Consider the following 16,169-nt stretch of genomic DNA (forward strand, 5'->3'; position numbering starts at 1 on the left):
CTCCCTATACAGGATCAGGGGAAATGGTCAAGACTGGTGAGTTCATGTACCACCACTTTCCTAGAGTTGTCTAAACCTAAAGGTCCTATGTGAGGAAGAGTGTAGTCTTTCTTACCTGTTGTTTTGTGGAAATGCTTGTTTTATACTCAAATCCTTGATAAGGTCTTCTGGACGCATTCCCAAACAAACATCTGACAGCAGCAACTGGAAGCTGCTATGAGACGCACATATATACCCTCCTCTGACATGGAATCATAATATAGCAACGTTTTGACAAAATTTCAAGTTTTAATTAGAAATAGTTTACAGACCAGCACTTTAGTGGAACCAATATTTAAAAAATATTGCAGGAAACTAACATAATATCCTGGAGAAAAATGTACAGTGAAATGCTGAATATAGTGGTTCTGTATTTGGGGAACACTGGTCACATCAGTAGAAAAGTCAATGCCTGACTCTTTTTTAGTGCAGTTCCCTTTTCATTTACCCTTGTGATACTTCTGCTTTTACTGCTTCCTTTGGAATTTTATTCCTAAAAAAATACTATTAAAACACATTTCAAATACACTTCTTTATATGTGCACCACAATGACACAATGTTGATGGTCTGCCAAGATTTTAAGTGTCTTCTGGTTGTCAAATACAAATTGTTTTAGCTGACATAGTTTAAATGTGAAGTGCTTTTCTGGTAATTGCATTTCTTCAGAAATTGGTAATCTGTGATTTAACTAGAATATGTGGTCTAATGAATTATCAGACTTTTAACTATCTATGTATAAGATAAGTCTCTTCTCCTGGCCAGATAAGCTAAAAGTCCTGTTGATCCTTACTGATCAGTTCCACTATTTGGAGGGAGAAATGGATAATTCATACATTTTGGATGAAGTCTTTTTTTTTTTTTTTTTGAACAGGTGTGATTATAGCACACCGTAGCTTTAGTTTCCAGCCTCAAGCAATCCTTCTGCCGCAGCCTCCTGAATAGGTGCAGCTACAGATGTGTGCCACTGCACCTGGCCTGCTGCATAATTACTATGAAAGTGAATTAAACCCTACCGAGTTGGAGAAAATTTACTATGATCTTTTAATTTTTTGTGTCAGAAACTTTTATACTATAGAACATACTGTCAATCATCAAGATTTTCTATTTTTTTAATTGGGTTAATATAGGATTGTTGCTTTTAAAAATTACTTTCTGACATCATTGATGCATTTTTAATGCCTTTAGTTCATTGGATACGGATGTACAGGAATCTCCAAGGCAAATGTCAAAAACTAAAAAATAAGTATATTAGAGAAAGGTATTCTGTGAAACAAGCTTCTGATTGTAGTCACATGTAACACATCAACTTAAAAAATAAAAAAATTATATGCTGCAATTGTATCAGGGGTTCCCAAGACCTCCCTAGGTTTGGTAATTTACTGAGAAGGACTCACAGGACTCAGCAGACAGTCATTCTGGGAGCTTTGATTTATTACAGTGAAAAGACACAAAGCAAAATTTGAGAAGGGAAAAGGTGCATGTGTCAAAGTCTGGAGGAAGCCAGACACAAGCTACCAGAGTCATCTCCTGTGTAGTTACCAGGATGTACTTAATTCCGCCAGCCTCAGATTTTGAAAACACACGTACAATGTTGTCTACCTTACCAGAGTTTCTTTAGAGGCTCAGCACCCATGTTTTAGATGGAGGCTAGTCACATAGGCATCCTCTACTCTCCCTCACATGGACCAAAATGCCAGACTCCTAGGAGGAAATGAACTGTTCATAGCAAACCACATTTGCATTTGCACAAACAGTTTAGGCACGGTGAGCCATTCCCTTCTTCTAAGTTAGGGAATGGTGGGAGCCCTCCCAAATTCAAGGTCCCGAACACCAGCCAAGGACCAGCCTTGCAAGCAAGCTTTCTAAGGATGGCTGTCTCGCACCTGCTATATGAAATCTTTGCTGCCCAGCAGCTATGGCCCTGACTAAATTTTTGGTGTTATCATAAAATTTGATGTAATATGATAGCAAATAACAGAATGATAGACCATAACATGGTACTGGTTTCAGTTGCATCATTCATATTAAGTAGCAATGCTACTTAAGTTTTGACACTTGGTGAATACTTAACAGGTATTTGTACATAAGTTACTATGGCAATATTAACTAATTATAATCTGTCCTTATCTGATTAAACTTTCAGTAAAACTGTGGATAAAATGGGAATAATAAGTTCTGATTTAAAATTAGAGTAAAAGTTGTCTTTCATTTTATGTACATGGATGGACCAGTTTTGATTCATATTGTATTAAATCCCTGTTTATTATTATGAAATAATGATTAGATATTCAATCATTTTTATCAATTTTTTGCCTATGTATGCAGTTAAATTAATTGCTTTATGTGTTTTTATATGCTTCAATTTGGGAGCTTATACTCATATTCTGTTACCTTGATCTTTAGTGATTCACAATTTTCACCTTGAAAATTGTCTTTTTATGATTTAGGGTAATAGCAAGTTCAGTATGTTTTTTAAAATTCATAACATTATTTTCCAAGCAGTTTTAGATTCACAGCAAAATTGGGAAGGTATAGAGATTTTCCATATTCCCCATGACCCCAGACATATGAGTAGCCTCCTCATTATCAGTACCCCCCGTCATAGTTCATCAGAGTTACAGTTGAGGAACCTACCTGGACAGACACATCACCCCCAAGGTCCACAGTTTATGTTAGCGTTCACTCTTGGCGTTGTAAATTCTCTGCTGTTGGACAAATGTGTAATTGCATGTATATATCCTTGTAGCATCATAGACAAAATAGTTTCCCAGCCCGAAATATCCTCCGTCCTCTGCCTTTTGATCTCTTTTTCTTCGCTGGCTTCTGGCAACCGTTGGTCTTTTTGGTGTCTCCATAGTTTTGCTTTTTCCAGACTTGTCATATAGTTGGAATGAAAGAGTGGATATCTTTTTGAACATTTAAAAAATAAAGTTCTATGGTAATTTCATTCTGTCATTTTAGATGTTCTTTGTCCTTGCCTTTGTTTTCCTCATGTCTTATTCATCAGCATAGGATCTGATGACATATGACTTGATGTGCTGAGAAAGCGTGATTTCTATAGACATTTGCCATGTAATGGGGAGAGAGGGGAAAAATGGCATCATGCGGTACTCCACAGCAGGAGACGGGTCCAGATAGACTCTAGCAATGGGACAGGATAATCTCAAGAGCTGGACTTTATAAAACTGGAATCACAAAGTCTCACATACTTACCTTGCATTTAAAAAGATCGGGCAGTGAATATGACAGGTGAAAATAAATATGTTCCTCACTGATTCTCTTCGTTTTAGGGATGAGTTTGAAAACAGTCTATATTATTATAACATGGCTCATCTACAGTTAGATTCCCTGTCATAGGAAATGCCAGTGTTTTGCTTTACAAGAACTGAAAAATAATTTTGTTTTCTCCAGCAAGAACAACAACTGTTGGCACATTCTGGTAGTGTGAGTGAGTTGATAGTTGTGTTCGTACATATTTTTCGTATCAGATCGCACTCCCTGGCAACCTGCCACCACTGTGGTAGTGTTTCTTCTTAAGCTTCTCTCTGAATGAGTGGTATAGCTCAGAATGAATAAGCTCTTTAAGGGAGTGATCTTTCCAGTGGTTCTTTCCATAGGAGGTAAAATGGGAGTGAATTTGAGCCTTGTTTGTGCCAGAGAAAAGAGCTAGAAGTAAGTAAACATAACCAGCATCTGCCCCAGAAGAGGATTAATGAGAGTGAATACATTGATGTCCCTTGAGCTCTTCTCCACTGGCAGTGAAAAGTCTTTGCAAAGATCCTTGTCCGTGGTCTGTTTCCTATGTTTTGCCATATGACACAGCACAGTACCCATAGACCTAGCTTCCTTGTGCTGGGGTGTTTTTTCCTAAACTGAACAATTTTAACTAAAGATCTGGAGTTAGGCTGTGACACAACAAAATGTACAGTTTCCCCACCGTATCCATGGGGGTTATGTTCCAAGACCCCCAGTGAATGCCTGGAACTGTGGATAGTATTGAACCCTAGATATGCAATGTCAGATTAGAAGGAAGAGGATAAGAGTAAAAGGGGGAATAAAGAACGAGGAATCAGAGAGTGTAGGGAGCAAATGAAGGGAAAAGAAGCAGGTGCATATGATGGAGGGTGGTACAATGAGATAATACCTCAGAAAAAGGAAGAGTGGGTATTAGGAAGGTGGAAAGAATGTAAGGTCAATGTGTAGCACCAAAACTTACCAGATAAGACAAACTTTACTTACCAACATGTGAGCTGTGCTTTAAGTTTAATCATTGCTTCATACTGTGGCTATACTGATGATTTTAAGCCAGTCAGATATTCTAGTTAGCAGACCCTGTGTGTGTGTGTGTGTGTGTGTGTGTGTGTGTGTGTGTGTGTGTTTTGAGGGGAGGGTATCTTTGATTATCAAGAATGAGGAAAGTAATCACTCTTTAATGAGCATGTGATGGACATAGTCTTTTAAAACACTGGTTCTGAAACTTTCTGAAGTTTCTTTTACATGATTAAATATTATTGCCTAAAGATAACTGACACCCCGAATTATTATTTCCATTCTCTTTTAAAACATTTTATTACATATGTGTATGGTCATAAATAAAATGTAGAATTTGTTTTTATGTCCTAAAAGTGTATATAAATTGTTGTACACTCTACATATTTTGCAACTTTCTTTTGTCTGGTCACATTACATTATTGAGGTCAGTCCTTATTGACCCAGGAAGTTCTGGTTTTCTATCAAATTACTGGATCTCAGTTAAGCCCTCTTCATAATGATAGATAAATAAAATGATTGCAGATTCCAAAGAGCTTTTTAGTTGGTTGTATCTATTGATATTTGCTATTTTAGAAATAAAAACTAAAATATTTAAAAAACAAGCATGCACAACCATACATTCCAATAGACATTAGAACTATGCTGTTATGACACATCATGTCTATGTAAAGCTCCACTGTACATTTGAAAGAGAATGAGAGTGAAAATGGCAAATAACATTTTGTGTTATTTGACCTCTTAGACCCCCGCCTGGATCTTGAACTCCAGGGATTCTCAGATTGCAATTTAGAGCCAACATTTTAAACCACATACATATGTGGTTTGAATATGGTTGTGGATAAATGGGCCCTTGATGATGAAATGGCTTTTAAAGTTTCACTTCTGTGGTTTTTTTTTTGCTTTTTTTCTTTAACTTGTCTTAAGAAATTTAAATCCCAACAATTTTGTTTAGATAGAAAAAACATATGAAAAAAGCTCATCATCACTGGTCATTAGAGAAATGCAAATCAAAACCACATTAAGATACCATCTCATGCCAGTTAGAATGGCGATCATTAAGAAATCAGGAGACAACAGATGTTGGAAAGGATGTGGAGAAATGAGAACACTTTTACACTGCTGGTGGGAATGTAAATTAGTTCAACCATTGTGGAAGACAGTGTAGTGATTCTTCAAGAATCTAGACCTAGGAATACCATTTGACTCAGCAATCCCGTAACTGGGTATATACCCAAAGGATTATAAAACATTCAGTTATAAAGACACATGCACATGTATGTTTATTGCAGCACAGTTCACAATAGCAAAGACTTGGAACCAACCCCAATGCCCGTTAATGATAGACTAGATAAAGAAAATGTGGCACATATATGCCATGGAATACTATACATCCATAAAAAAGGATGAGTACATGTCCTTCGCAGGGACGTGAATGAAGCTGGAAACTGTCATCCTCAGCAAACTGACACAAGAACAGGAAACCAAACACCTCATGTTCTCACTCGTAAGTGGGTGTTGAACAGTGAGAGCTCATGGACACAGGGAGGGGAACATCACACACCAGGGCCTGTTGGGAGGTGAGGAGGGTGGGGAAGGATAGCAGGGGGTGGGAGGATAGGGGAGGAATAACATTAGGAGAAATACCTAATGTAGATGACAGGGGGATGGACACAGCAAACCACCATGGCACGTGTATACCTGTGTAGCAATAACAAACCTGCACGATCTGCACATGTAGCCCAGAACGTAAAATATAACAATTTTTAAAAAGTTGTTGTTTCCATACAAGAAAAAAGGAAAATATTTTTGTTATATATTCCTTTCCTGTCTCATGGTACTGCATGCTCTTTGGATCTAATGTGGTCCTAGACTAATCCTGTTTTTATATGGGAACAGTTAGGTCCCTTAAGGCTCTCATTTTGCATAGAAATGTATGAAGTATAACCAAGTATTTGAAAGTAAATGCTGAAGATAGTGGTACATTCGGGAAAGACTATGTTATTATAATTAAAATAGTTTTTAAAGTATATTTATTATGACTTTTTGTAAATCCTGTGAGTCTGTTTTTTATTAATAGAACAAGAAAAGATGAACATTGGAGTTGAACTTCTCTCAGGGAATGATACTCTCCATGACGTGTGCCAGTCACAGCTGCCAGAAAACAAAGGGAGCAAAGAAGGTAACAAAGAACCTAGAATACATACACACGATGCCTTCATGTATATTTGAGTTTAAAATGGTTAGACATAAATTCTGTTTATAAAAAATTTATATCCATGAAGAATCTTAATGGAAAGCAAAATATGTAATAGAGACTGTTGGGTGAATCAAAGTAAGTAATAGTAAACGTAAAAACATAGAAAAGTGGGGTCGGCGCGCCCTGTCTGCCGGCCGTGCGGCTGCTGTTCCTCCTGCTGTGGGACCGCTGAGTGCAAGGCTACTTCACTTTCCGCTCCACGTACGGGCCTGGGCACCCACCGCCAGCATGGACGCTCATGGCGTCCTGCAGAAGGATCTCAGAGTAAAGAACTTAAAGAAATTCAGATAATGTGAAGTTAATTTCCATGGAAACCTCATCATCCTCTGATGACGGTTGTGACAGCTTTGCTTCTGATAATTTTGCAAACACGAGGCTGCAGTCAGTTCGGGAAGGCTGTAGGACCCGCAGCCAGTGCAGGCACTCTGGACCTCTCAGGGTGGCGATGGAGTGTCCAGCTCGAAGTACCAGAGGAGCAACCAACAAAAAAGCAGAGCTCCCACAGTCCTCCGAGAATTCTGTGACTGATTCCAACTCCGATTCAGAAGATAAAAGTGGGATGAATTTTTTGGAGAAAGGGGCTTTAAATATAAAGCGAAACAAAGCAATGCTTGCAAAACTCATGTCTGAATTAGAAAGCTTCCCTGGCCCGTTCCCTGGAAGACATTCCCTCCCAGGCTCCAACTCACAATCCAGGAGACCTCGAAGGCGTAGATTCCCAGGTGTTGCATCCAGGAGGAACCCTGAACGGAGAGCTCATCCTCTTACCAGGTCAAGGTCCTGGATCATCGGGTCCGTTGACACCCTACCCATGGAGGAGGAAGAGGATAAGTACATGTTGGTGAGAAAGAGGAAGACCATGGACAGCTACATGAACGAAGATGACATGCCCAGAAGTCGTCGCTCCAGGTCATCCCTGACCCTTCCACATGTAATTCGCCCAGTGGAAGAAATTAGAGGAAGATTTGGAGAACATCTGCAGCAACTCTGGAGAGAAGATATATGACCGTTCACTGGGCTCCACTTGTCATCAACACCGTCAGAAGACTTGATACCAGAAGAAACTGCAGAAACCCAGACTGCTGTGGCATTTGAGGACAGTTCTGTGGCCCCTGCCATCGAAACTGTTTTGGTGAAGAGGTCAGGAATGCTCTGCTGGATCCGAACTGGCATTGCCCACCTTGTCGAGGAGTCTGCAACTGCAGTTTCTGCCGGCAGTGAGAAGGATGGCGTGCAACTGGGGTCCTTGTGTATTTAGCCAAATATCATGGCTTTGGGAATGTGCATGCCTACTTGAAAAGTCTGAAACAGGAATTTGAAATGCAAGCATAATATCTGGAAAACTCACGGCCTGCCTTCTGCTTCTTAAATCTTTCTTGTTAAAGTTTCCAATTTTTTCACTGAAACCTGAGTCAAGGGTCTTGATGATCAGCCTGTTTTATAAGAAACTCCAATCAAGGTAATCTCAGTCGACTTGTTTCTGGAGCATCACGGGGAAGGTATATTACTAGTTACACTTTGCCTTCCTGCAGTTTCTTCTCTGCTCCCAACCCCCACCTCATAGCATCGCCCTCCATTTCCAGTGGTCCTCTCTAGCCTCTTAGTTTTATAATTTCCTTTATAGTTTTATGAAAGCGTATTTTATTTACTTGGTGTTGAAATAGCCCTCATAAAAGCTAAGCATTTAGAAACACAGTAATAGAATTAACTAACTAGAGAATTTCAGAGAACAGCCTTCTAACTTGTTTACATAAAAACAAGTATGATATAGCATTCATACTAGTTGAAATTTTTAATAGAATCAAGGCACAGAAGTCTTAAAACCATGTGGAGAAATTAGGTGATTACTGCAGATTGGAGTACATTACTTCAGATGCCTCTCAAACCCATGTATTGTGCTTATGTTACAAGTTGTTGCCACAGTTGAGACTTAATTTCTGGTGCCTGAAGGGTAAGTGGTGCGTCTAGCTTACCCAATCATGATTCAAAGGTTGGTGGGCAAGTAATACTTAAAATTGTGATAGAAAAGCTATCTAGAAATTACCAGTAGGCCGATTTGAATTTTCGGTATAAAACTTTAGTATGATTGTAGTTTGCCAAGTTTATTTCAGTTTACATGTAAGGTACTGCAAATAAATTCTTGGACAACTTTGCCTGGAAACTTGATATTAAAAACTGGTCTGTGGTTCTTTACAGTTTCTTGAAAATTTATAAACCTAGGCTCAGGGTTCAAGTTTAGATTTTAAGCACTTTTGTAAGAATGAGAAGTGCCTTTTTGGAGATGTAACTTTCAGTAGTTTGTTAACCTGACATCTCTGCCAGTCTAGTTTCTGGACAGGTTTCCCGTGTCGGTATTCCCCTGCCTCTTTGCATTAATCAGGTTATTTGGTAGAGGAGGAATCTAAGTGTTTGTGTGTCCAATTTACTTGCATGAGTAAACCATTGCTGACCCAATCAGTGTTTGATGCGTGATTGGACTTTGAATCCGTAAGTGTAAATACAGCTGTTGATCTGTAATGCTTTTATACAAAAGTGTTTATTTTAATAATAAAATGTTTGTCCTAACTTGTCTGCTTTAAAAAAAATATGTAGAAAAGTGAGAGATGGTAGTTAATTAAAGTTATCTCAATGAATTGCAAGCATAGAACATATAAAATATAATAAGCCCTGAATGCATAGTGTGTTTATGGGAGACATCAGGATGTGGGACTGTTTCTGTGGTCACGCCTATAATCCCAGCACTTTGGGAGACTGAGGCAGGTAGATTATGAGGTCAGGAGTTCAAGACCAGCCTGACCAACATGGTGAAACCCCGTCTATACTAAAAATACAAATATTACCCAGGAGTGGTGGCATGCACCTATGATCCCAGTTACTCAGGAGGCTGAGGCAGGAGAATTGCTTGAACCCAGGAGGCGGAGGTTGCAGTGAGCCAATATCGTGCCACTGCACTCTAGCCTGGGTGACAGAGTGAGACTCCGTCTTAAAATGAAACATAATTTAGAATCTATTTTTGTAAAGACTCTCTCTTTTATCTAACTTCTAAGTCGTTTAACTAAACATTTGGATTTTGCAGAAGAACAAGACTTGGAGCTGCCCTCGGAGGAAGAGGAAGGAAGACTTAAAGGATGTGAAAATAAGCAGCCACAGGTGTGTAAACATTTAAATTAAATCTAAATTTCTGGTTTAATACTGTTTGCTTTGCTTTAGTAATTTAAGATAGCCCAAATCTTTTTTGGCTTTGTTCCAGTTATCAATAGATAGTGGGCTAAAGTAGATTCTTATACTATATATCCTCCAGCCACAAACTTTTATGGCTGTTGAATGTGAAATTCGGGAAGCATCTCATTTCCATAATTCCACACTAGCAGCTTAGCAGTTTCACTCTGCTTTTTGTGTTGAGGCAGACTTGTATTTCAGTGAGCTTTGACATCCCAGGATTCAAATGAAAAAAAAAATGACAAAAGTTAATGGGGGAAAAGAATAGCTTAGTGCAGAAAAGAGAAGCTTCCTTTCTGTTCCTGAAGCCCTACAGTGTCACATCCTCTCAGTCTGGCTGCTAATGTTGAAGCCAAGTGGTAAAGACAGAAGAAGACATGCTTTGTGTCTTTGTCTTCTTATTTATGTCTTTGTGCCAGTCAAATGAGGTAAAAATTCATAATACATGGTGAAGGGTGGTTGGGAATAAAAGCACAAAATTAAGAAGGGCACTTGTTGAAATTTTGGAAAATTCTGTCTCATTGATTGAAACAGAAATAAAGCTGACTTTACAAAACTGTTGATGATACAATTATAATAATTATAATTCTATTATAGTTTTAGATATGATAAAATTAAAGTAACCACAAAGTATTTTAATGACTAAAATTATGATAAGTAAACTGAGTGAAGTGATGAAATCAATGAAAACAGAACAAAATTCTTTGTATTGAATAAAGTAATAACAATCATCCTTAACATCAAACTCTCACTCAAGGTCGAAGAAGAAATGAAGCAGCACACGAGTAATAACGTGGAATTATCCGGAAGCCTACCTGGTGGTGCCGCTGCTGGCAGTGATGATGATGGACTTAATCAGCAATTTCCTAGGAAGGAGAATGAAGTGCATGACAGGTACAGCAACACTTAACAGGAGACAACTGGATGGGTGTGGTAGCTCAGGCCTGGAATCCCAGCATTTTAGGAGGCTGAGGTGGGCGAATCACCTGAGGTTGGGAGTTTGAGACCAGCCTGACCAACACAGAGAAACCCCATCTCTAATAAAAATACAAAATTAGCTGAGTGTGGTGGTGCGTACCTGTAGTCCCAGCTACTCGGGAGGCTGAGGCAGGAGCATCACTCGAACCCAGAAGGTGGAGGTTGCAGTGAGCCAAGATTGCGCCATTGCACTCCAGCCTGGGCAACAAAAGCAAAACTCCATAAAAAAAAAGAGAGAGACAATTATGTGCTAGGAAATGAATTCTAATTTTGGCTAATATTCATGATGAACAAATTTTATGCTTTTACTAGGATATTAGCCTTTTTTGGTTATCAGAAAAATGCAAATTAACAATGAGATGCCAGTTTTCCAATCATATTTTTTATTTAAAAAAAATAGGAAGCATTGGGAAATATGAGGAAAAAGGCATTTTCATACAGTTGTTAAATGAAATTGGGAACTCCTTTTGCAGGGTAGTTCAGTAGCGTGCATCAGAATTCCAAACACGTCACTCCTTTAACGGCTTCTCCTTTGGGATGAGAGCCCAGAGGAAAATATTACTTGTGTAAACACATACACATATGCGTTAAGGACATTTATTACATGAAGTATATAATATACAGCAGGTGAATGGGTAAATATATAGTAAGTATGACATATGTACATTAAGGTTATTTATATGTGTTACATATGTACTTATGTATAAAGATATTTATTATAGCATTGTAATATCAAAAAGTTGGAGATAGGCTAAATCCTTAGCAATAAGGAAATAGTACAATTGTCATACCTAGAAAATCATGTTGTATGCAGTCATTTTAATAAACGAGGGTGTTAGATCTAGAGTGTCCTGATTATTTCACAAAGTGTGCATTTAGTTTGGTGACACATCTTTTTTTTTTTCCTTATTTTTTTATTGCATTTTAGGTTTTGGGGTACATGTGCAGAGCATGCAATACAGTTTCATAGGTACACACATGGCAGTGTGTTCTGTTTGCTTTCACCCCTTCACCCACATTTGGTGTTTCTCCCCAGGCTATCCCTCCCCACCTCCCCCTCCCACTGGCCCTCCCCTTTTCCCCCCAATAGACCCCAGTGTTTAGTACTCCCCTCTCTGTGTCCATGTGTTCTCATTTTTCATCACCCGTCTATGAGTGAGAATATGCGGTGTTTCATTTTCTGTTCTTGTGTCAGTTTGCTGAGAATGATGTTCTCCAGATTCATCCATGTCCCTACAAACAACATGAACTCATCATTTCTGATTGCTGCATAATATTCCATGGTGTATATGTGCCACATTTTCCCAATCCAGTCTATTATCAATGGGCATTTGGGTTGATTCCAGGTCTTTGCTATTGTAAACAGTGCTGCAATGAACATTCGTGTGCATGTGTCCTTATAGTAGAATGATTTATAGTCCTTTGGGTATATACCCAGTAATGGGATTGCTGGGTCAAATGGAATTTCTATTTCTAAGGCCTTGAGGAATCGCCACACTGTCTTCCACAATGGTTGGACTAATTTACACTCCCACCAACAGTGTAAAACTGTTCCTTTTTCTCCACATCCTCTCCAGCATCTGTTGTCTCCAGATTTTTTAATGATCGCCATTCTAACTGGCGTGAGATGGTATCTCAATGTGGTTTTGATTTGCATCTCTCTGATGACCAGTGACGATGAGAATTTTTTCATATGATTGTTGGCCTCATATATGTCTTCTTTCGTAAAGTGTCGGTTCATATCCTTTGCCCACTTTTGAATGGGCTTGTTTGTTTTTTTCTTGTAAATCTGTTTGAGTTCTTTGTAAATTCTGGATATCAGCCCTTTGTCAGATGGGTAAACTGCAAAAATTTTTTCCCATTCTGTTGGTTGCCGATTCACTCTAGTGACTGTTTCTTTTGCTGTGCACAAGCTGTGGAGTTTGATTAGGTCCCATTTGTCTATTTTGGCTTTTGTTGCCAATGCTTTTGGTGTTTTGTTCATGAAGTCCTTGCCTACTCCTATGTCCTGAATGGTTTTGCCTAGATTTCCTTCTAGGGTTTTTATTGTGCCAGGTCTTATGTTTAAGTCTTTAATCCATCTGGAGTTAATTTTAGTGTAAGGTGTCAGGAAGGGGTCCAGTTTCTGCTTTCTGCACATGGCTAGCCAGTTTTCCCAACACCATTTGTTAAATAGGGAATCCTTTCCCCATTGCTTGTTTTTGTCAGGTTTATCAAAGATTGTATAGTTGTAGATATGTTGTGTTTCCACCGGTGCCTCTGTTTTGTTCCATTGGTCTATATCTCTGTTTTGGTACCAGTACCATGCTGTTTTGATTACTGTAGCCTTGTAGTATAGTTTGAAATCCGGTAGTGTGATGCCCCCCGCTGTGTTCTTTTTGCTTAGAATTGATTTGGTTATGCGGGCTCTCTTTTGGTTTCATATGAAGTTCATGGTGGTTTTTTCCAGTTCTGTGAAGAAAGTCAATGGTAGCTTGATGGGGATAGCATTGATTCTGTAAATTGCTTTGGGCAGTATAGCCATTTTCACGATATTAATTCTTCCTAACCATGAACATGGAATGTTTCTCTATATGTTTGTGTCCTCTCTGATTTTATTGAGCAGTGGCTTGTAGTTCTCCTTGAAGAGGTCTCTTATGTTCCTTGTGAGTTGTATTCCAAGGTATTTTATTCTTTTTGTAGCAATTGTGAATGGCAGTTCGTTCTTGATTTGGCTTTCTTTAAGTCTGTTATTGGTGTAGACGAATGCATGTGATTTTTGCACATTGATTTTATATCCTGAGACTTTGCTGAAGTTGCTTATCAGTTTCAGGAGTTTTTGGGCTGAGGCAATGGGGTCTTCTAGGTATACTATCATGTCGTCTGCAAATAGAGACAATTTGGCTTCCACCTTTCCTATTTGAATACCTTTATTTCTTTTTCTTGCCTGATTGCTCTGGCTAGAACTTCCAGTACTATATTGAATAGGAGTGGTGAGAGAGGGCATCCTTGTCTAGTGCCGGATTTCAAAGGGAATGCTTCCAGTTTTTGCCCATTCAGTATGATATTGGCTGTTGGTTTGTCATAAATAGCTTTTATTACTTTGAGATACGTTCCATCGATACCGAGTTTATTGAGGGTTTTTAGCATAAAGGGCTGTTGTATTTTCTCAAATGCCTTCTCTGCGTCAATTGAGATAATCATGTGGTTTTTGTTTTTGGTTCTGTTTATGTGGTGAATTATGTTTATAGACTTGCGTATGTTGAATGGTGACACATCTTAAGCCAGTTTTGCTGAAATTCTCATAATATCTGCTCAGTTACAAAAGGAAGCTAGCTACATGCTACACTGACACTGTACCTTGTTAGCAACAGAACTGCTAGTTATTAAATTTTTGGTTTTTGTTCTCAGTGTGAGTGCTAAAATACCAGACCCTCAAATTAATCTGTATATTGCCAAGGGATTGCACAAAGGGATTCATATTCCACATAAGCGTTTCAGTATATCGGGTAAAACTTGCTAAAATACATCAGAGGATCTTAGATGTACTGAACCAAGAGTTAGGCAGCCCTTTTTGTAAAGAGCCAGTTAGTAAATATTGCAGGCTTTGTGGATTATAAAGTGAGTAAGTGCGGCTGTAAAGTTTCAAGGAAATTTCCTCGTGAAAACGGGCAGTGGTCTGGATTTGGCCCACAAGCGCCAATTTGCTGGCCCTTGTGCTAAAACCAAGGTGCTCTTATGCAGTGAGTCCTCTTTTTTTCTTTCTTTTTTTTTTTTTGAGACGGAGTTTTTCGCTCTTGTTACCCAGACTGGAGTGCAGTGTTGCGATCTCGGCTCACCGCAACCTCAGTCTCCTGGGTTCAGGCAATTCTCCTGCCTCAGCCTCCCGAGTAGCTGGGACTACAGGTGTGCACCACCATGCCCAGCTAATTTTTGTATTTTCAGTAGAGACGGGATTTCACCTTGTTGACCAGGATGGTCTGGATCTCTTGATCTCGTGATCTACCCACCTCAGCCTCCCAAAGTGCTGGGATTATAGGAATGAGCCACCGCACCCGGCCAGTGAATCCTCTTTTTAAAGGTGCCCTACATGCATGCCATTATCCTTCCTTTTAAAAGATAATATATTTCAGTAGGCAGCACACTGTATTTTTCAACAGTGGCTTCATATAATTTCAACAAATTTGGTTTACAAAATAAGATTGTTTTCTGCATTTGTCCCCTTTTATTCCTGTTAATAGAATTCCATATTTTGACTATTGTTTTTGTATATTTGATGAATATAACATATTCTAGAGTTGGATGATTTTTATCAAGCAAGAAATACTTCTTCTGAAACTTTTAGTCTTCCTTGATCTTTATGTATAAGCATGAGCACAATGATAATCAGCGGATATCATCTAGAAAAGTTCAATCTTTTGGTTCTAAACTTCATGAATTTTTTATTCAATACCTTGATCTGGCATTGCAAAAATACCATATAGACATAATTTTAAAAACTTTTAAAGGGTAAAAATATACTATATAGTAATATAAGAATTGAAAAGTACAGCTAAACAAGAAGAAAATCGGGTCATCTGCATCATGTCCCTAGGTATGTTGGCCTTGAAAGAATGGTTTATACTCATGGATTCAGATTTCCTGTCCATTCACTCTTGAGCTGACACCAGTCATTTTCACTCCCACCACTCTTCCAAGATTGTTGTTCTCAAGTTTACCACTGATTTTCACTTCAGCAAATCTAGACATTGTTTCTTAGACCTCATTTTATTTAACCTGTCAGCAATATCGGACCCGATGGAAACCTCTCTCTCCTCCATAGCAGTGTCTTCACTTGGCTTGCAGGATCTTCCTCACTGACCTGGCTTTTCTTCCTGCCTTTCTAGTCTATCTGTCATAATCTGTTTTGGTTTCTTCTCATATCCCACATTTTACACATTGATGTGTCCCAGGGCTCAGTCCTCAATCTTCTTTCTCATGGCTTACTACCTTGAGTGTACTAAGATTTCCAAATGCGTGTCTCCTGCCTCAATCTCTCTCCTTAATTCCAGACTTCTATACTAGCCTGGCATCTCTGTTTGGTTGATCACAAACTGTTGGGTATCACAAACTTACCAGGTCCAAGTTTGGGGTACCAGTGTTCTTTCTCATACCTACCCTCACATAGTCTTTCCTACTTGCATTTATGGCACTCTTGCAGTTGCTCTGCTAGAAACCAAAGTGTCATCCTTGACTTAGCTCTCTCTCTGACACCTCATGTCTAATCTGTCAGCAGATCTTGTCAGGAGTACCTGAAGAATATATCCAGGAGCCAGTTGTATCTTCCATGTCCAAGCCACCACCATCTGCTGTGTAGATGCATGTAATAGACTGTTAATTGGTCTTTCTGTTTTCTTAAAAGAATCTTCTTTTCATCAATCCTTA

General features: G+C 38.8%; 1 protein-coding gene and 1 pseudogene across 10 annotated transcripts in view; both read left to right on the forward strand.

Annotated features, from left to right (window-relative positions):
* Positions 1–16,169, forward strand: part of LOC100395099 (coiled-coil domain-containing protein 144A) — a 117,405-nt gene that overhangs the window by 18,444 nt on the left and 82,792 nt on the right. For 9 of the 10 annotated variants that reach the window (XR_013535930.1, XR_013535928.1, XR_013535931.1 and 6 more), the window contains 3 exons: positions 6,390–6,491; positions 9,646–9,719; positions 10,546–10,682. Coding sequence is in view for 5 of the 10 variants with exons in the window: in XM_078374367.1 (XP_078230493.1) it covers positions 6,390–6,491; positions 9,646–9,719; positions 10,546–10,682 (313 nt within the window). In the remaining 5 variants the exon portion in view is untranslated. The remainder of the gene's footprint in view (positions 1–6,389; positions 6,492–9,645; positions 9,720–10,545; positions 10,683–16,169) is intronic. The other variant, XM_078374370.1, reaches the window with a different exon arrangement.
* On the forward strand, positions 6,498–9,638 carry LOC100409729 (cell division cycle-associated protein 7 pseudogene; annotated as a pseudogene).

The sequence above is a fragment of the Callithrix jacchus genome, chromosome 5, assembly GCF_049354715.1.
Source record: "Callithrix jacchus isolate 240 chromosome 5, calJac240_pri, whole genome shotgun sequence".
Lineage (NCBI taxonomy): Eukaryota > Metazoa > Chordata > Mammalia > Primates > Cebidae > Callithrix > Callithrix jacchus.